General features: G+C 46.4%; 1 protein-coding gene across 2 annotated transcripts in view; it reads right to left on the bottom strand.

Annotated features, from left to right (window-relative positions):
* NOL6 (nucleolar protein 6) overlaps positions 1-2,781 on the bottom strand; it is a 12,587-nt gene extending 9,806 nt beyond the window's left edge. For both annotated transcript variants that reach the window (XM_024753871.1, XM_024753870.1), the window contains exons 1-3: positions 2,563-2,781; positions 1,308-1,508; positions 1,103-1,219 (exon numbers count right to left, since the gene is read on the bottom strand). In XM_024753871.1, coding sequence (XP_024609639.1) covers positions 1,103-1,219; positions 1,308-1,508; positions 2,563-2,616 — 372 coding nt within the window. In that variant the 5' untranslated portion in view covers positions 2,617-2,781. The remainder of the gene's footprint in view (positions 1-1,102; positions 1,220-1,307; positions 1,509-2,562) is intronic.
* Positions 2,782-5,005: the final 2,224 nt, after the last annotated feature.

A 5,005-nucleotide genomic window follows, 5' to 3' on the forward strand; every position in this document is an offset into this window, starting at 1 on the left:
CCCCTTTTTTTTTTTTTTTTTTTTTTTTTTTTTTTGCGGTACGCGGGCCTCTCACTGTTGTGGCCTCTCCCGTTGCAGAGCACAGGCTCTGGACGCACAGGCTCAGCGGCCGTGGCTCACGGCCCAGCCGCTCCGCGGCATGTGGGATCTTCCCAGACGGGCATGTGGGATCTTCCCGGACCGGGGCACGAACCCGTGTCCCCTGCATCAGCAGGCGGACTCTCAACCACTGCGCTACCAGGGAAGCCCCCTCCATTCTACTTTTAACGCAAAAACCTGGGTGAACTTTTTAATACTGAAGTTAGATCACAAACAAAATCCCTGCAGTTATTCCCCATCTTATCCACAGCAACAGCCAAAGTCCTTGTTTTGGTGCACAAGGCCCTGCATGATATGCCCCCCTCCTCCATAACCTTTCTGAACTTACCTCCTTCTATCTTCCCCTCATTCTTTCCAAGGAATGTACCAGACCTATTCTTTTTTTTTTAATTTTTTAGTTTAATTTTATTTTTTTATACAGCAGGTTCTTTTTAGTTATCCATCTTATGCATATTAGTGTATATATGTCAATCCCAATCTCCCAACTCATCATACCAGACCTATTCTTGCCTTTGAACCTTTGTGTTGGCTATTTTCCCTTCCTGGAGTCCCTTCCCTTCCTTAGATATCTATATACCTGACTCACTTCCTTCACACAAATGTCACTTCAATAAAGCCTACCTCAACCATACTACTTAAAGTTGCCAAACACTCTCACCCTCTGATATTCCCATAATCCCCTTACCTTGTTCTTCTTCCTTTTTCCATAGTACTTACCACCATCTAACACTGCCATACAGTTTACTTGTCGTGTTCATTATCTATCGTCCATAAGTCTAATACTAGAACATAGGCTGCTTTGTTCACTGATGTACCCTAAGAACACAACTACTGCAAAGCACGTAAGTGTTTGCTAAATGAATGAACATATAATTGACTGCACTCCTAGCTGAGACTCCTGGCAGTGAGAATGAGCTCCCTAGCACCCCATCCCCTTCAGAGAATAACAAGGCCCCTAAGGACCTCTTCTGGGCTTTCCAGTTCCCTCCACTACCTGCCTTACCTCTGTCTCAGGGGTTGAGGGCACCCTCATGATCCGCTGGTTGACCTTCTGTAGGAAAGCATCAATCCGCTCTTTCTTCTTCTCTGACAGCCTCACTTCCTTCAGTAGCTCCTCTACCTGTAAGAAGTGGCAGGGGTGAGTAGTACTTCAGCCTCAGTGTCTCAGGCCCACCTCTCTAACCCAATTCCCAGCCACCCAATGGTACCTGTAAACGAAGCAAGCTGGAATGGAACAGACTCTCAGTCTCCCGAAGGCGATTCAGCTCCTCATTGGTAGGCTCCTTGTACAGTTCTGCCCGGCTGAGCTTCACGGGCTGCAGGAGGCCCTCCACTGGAGAACCAGAACGCTTCTTTGAGGATTCCTTCTTCCCCTCCTTGCCTATGCCTTCCAGAGCTGACGCCATCACCTGTGGCCAATGAGAGGGAGAACCCAGGGTGACATCACAGATATCTAGCGTCCACTGCCTGACATGCCACCATGACAGGATGTGGGTAAAGGCTTTACCTGCTCCTGGTCTCTCTTGAATAGGAGTCAGATTGTGTAAAACTCAGAATAATTTTTACTTAAAAGAACATTACTGAGCTCTATGCTGAAAACTCCTTGAGTTGAGGGTTCCCCATCTACCTGACAGCACAAGTTGCTAGGGGTAGTAGCTGACTGGGCCATGCACTAAGCAATGCCTCAGGTCCTTGTAAGTACCAGGAGCTTCCTCTTCTGCTGGGTTAATCCTGGGACTTTGCAAATGCCATCTCCACTCTTGCTCTATCCAAATCCTGCCAGGTTACACACACACACACACCCTGCCCCAGCAAGCCCTTACTATAAACTATATAAGTATACATTAAGTGCTCAATGATGGAAGAGCCTACTGACTCTGAAGGACACACTCAGTGAAATCATCCAATCCTCACAATAACCCTAGCAGAAAACGGACACCCGAACGAAGCCCAGTGAGCTAGAGGTTCCAGTTGGTATGCCTAAACTGTGAGCAGGCTTCGAACCCTGGGCTACGGGATCCCAAACCTTCTCCCCTACAGCCCTGGGCCCCGCCCCCCTCCACGATCCCACACCCTGGAGAGCCTTACTGTAGCGCTCCAGGAGCGCCACCACGTGGAGAGCACAAAACTAGACACAAGAGGGAAGAAGATCCCGTCCAACCTTCAGGAGGACTTCGTCAGGGAATAGACCCAAGCCGTAGAAGGGGGTGGGGTATTTTTCAGTTTCAAGGTGTAGAGCTAGCAAACAGAGAGAAGCTCAATTGTCTTTACTATTTCCATCCGGATAATGCCAAGTTCCATCTCCTTTAGCAAGCTCTGATTGTCTCGGTACCCTGGGCTGGAAGCATCAGAGGAAATGGGGCTCTTCCAGAAGGGACCGTTCTCGTGCCCTCGCTAGAGAACTGTTAGGTTCTGCCAACTCCGACACGTTGCGCATTCCTTCCTCCCAGATGGCTCACCCACCTCCGGCTCCCCGGCAGTTCCGCGATGCTGCGCTCCCTTATGTGCGGGGCCCATCCCTCCCGTACTGCTTCCCGCACTTCGGGTTTAAAGTCCACTTGCTCTGCACAACTTCTTCCCACGTTGACAGAAACGCCCAAACCGCGGCAGATAATGCAGCCCAGAGCGGCAGCTTTGCTGCGGAGAGCGGAAGCTAGCCTCGTGGCACAGGACTCCACCCAGTTCAAGAGCCATAGGGTGAGTGCCCGACGAGTCGCTTGTCATTGGTTTTTGTCACTCTCCGGGGCCGCCCATTATGGGGGAGGGGCCAAATAGGGTTTTCCGATTTACGGCCTCCTTGCGACGCCAGGCCTGAAGCATGCTCGTAACTTGGCGGTCGCTTCCTTTTCCTCACTTCCTCCGTTTGGGTCGAAAGGGGAAGGGCGGGGCTAGATTGGGCCCTCTGGGGAGGGTTTGTTTACTTAACGCCAGTGAGTCCTTTTCTTTTCTCATTTTATCAATTAACCAATCTCGTCAGTTCCACTTCCAAAGTATATCTTGAGTTTATTCACTGTACTCTGTATTTACTGCCGAGTTTGGTGCGCATCACATTATCTTGTGCCTAAAATAATGTAACAGCTTTTTTCCAGTTTATTACATTTTCCAAGTCTACTGAAGCGTTGCTATAATATTATGATGAACGCCCATATACCCTTCACCTACCCATCATAACTTAGTGTTGATGTTTTACCAAATTTGTTTCGTCTTTATGGTTTTTTTTAGAAGCCTGAGATTTATTTGTTTGTTTAATATTTATTTATTTATTTGGCTGCATCGGGTCTTAGTTGTGGCAGGCGGGATCTTCCTTGCGGCATGTGGGATCTTTGTGGCGCGCAGGCTATCTAGTTGTGGCGTGCAGGCTCTAGAGCACACGGGCTCAGTAGCTGCGTGGCACATGGGCTTAGTTGCCCCATGGCATGTGGGATCTTAGTTGCCTGACCAGGGGTCGAACCCACGTCCCCTGGATTGGAAGGCAGATTCTTAACTACTGGACCACTGGCGAAGTCCCTGTGTATTTATGTTTTATTATTTTTCATAACCATTTGAGAATCAATGGTTCTTAAAAACCATGCCTAAGTACTTTGGCCTGTGTCTACCAAGAATAAGGACTATCTCTTATGTAGTCATAATTCAATTATAAAATTCAGGAAATTTAACCTTGATTCAATGCCATTATATAAAGTCCATAGTCAAATTTTGCAATTATCCCAATAACCTTACATAGTAGCATTTTATTTCACAGTGCAAGATCAGGCATCTATTTAGTCATCATGTTTCTTTTCCTCTCTTAATCTGGAACATTTTCTTAGCTCACCCTTTTTTGTTTTTTGTGAGGTTTTTTGTTGTTGTGGGTTTTTTTTGTGTGTGTGTGGTACACGAGCCTCTCACTGTTGTGGCCTCTCCCGTTGCGGAGCACAGGCTCTGGACGCACAGGCTCATGGCTCATGGGCCCAGCCGCTCCGCGGCATGTGGGATCTTCCCGGACCGGGGCACGAACCCACATCCCCTGCATTGGCAGGCAGATTCTCAACCACTGCGCCACCAGGGAAGCCCTGTTGTTGTTTTTTTGACAATAGTTTTGAGGAATATAGGACAGTTTCATTTAATAACTTTTTCTTTTAATCTTTTTTATTGAAGTACGATACACATATAGAAAAATTCACATATCTCAAGGATACAGCTTGGATATTCACAAACAAAACATACACATGTAATCAGCTTCCAGAAAAAAAAAAAAAAAGCAGAACATTTCCTGCACCTTGCCAATCTCCCTTCATTCTGCCGTCTAGTCACTGCCCCCCAACAGTCACCACTATCCCAACTTCTAATAGCATAGTATATTTTATGCAATGGCTTTTAAAGGAATTTTCACAAAAGTGGTCTTGTCCTTCTTCAATCCATTCCACACGGTTATCAGAATGAGTATTCTGCAACTAAAATCCTATCATGCCACTCTCCTTTTAAAAACTCATCAGTGGGGCTTTAAATGTCACAAATGGTAGGATTTCCTTCTTTATACCTGAAGAGTATTTTGATTTTTAAGGAAGGTTTCCTGGAGGAGATGGGGCTGGTGCTAAGTCTTGAAGCATGATTTGACTTTGAATTGATTGAGAGGAGAAAGCACCACTGTGGAAGTCGGAGGAAGACCAAAGGGGCCAGAGATTGGTCAACCATTCATTCCACACTGGATGATACTTAAGAAATGTCAGCCCTGTGCTGTGTCAAGGATAAAGATAAATAAGACATGATGATCACAAGCCAGAAATCTGGAATAATGCTCTTGCCTTCACATTTCCAGGCTAGTCCCTGCTCTTACATTTAAAAGTAACCTCAGCGAGGCTTCTTCTGACCCTGCCTCCATTTATTTATTTAATTATTTAATTTTTTTTTTTTTTTTTTTTTTTTT

This window comes from Neophocaena asiaeorientalis, unplaced genomic scaffold, assembly GCF_003031525.2.
Source record: "Neophocaena asiaeorientalis asiaeorientalis breed wild unplaced genomic scaffold, Neophocaena_asiaeorientalis_V1.1 scaffold220, whole genome shotgun sequence".
NCBI classification, from domain to species: Eukaryota; Metazoa; Chordata; class Mammalia; order Artiodactyla; family Phocoenidae; genus Neophocaena; species Neophocaena asiaeorientalis.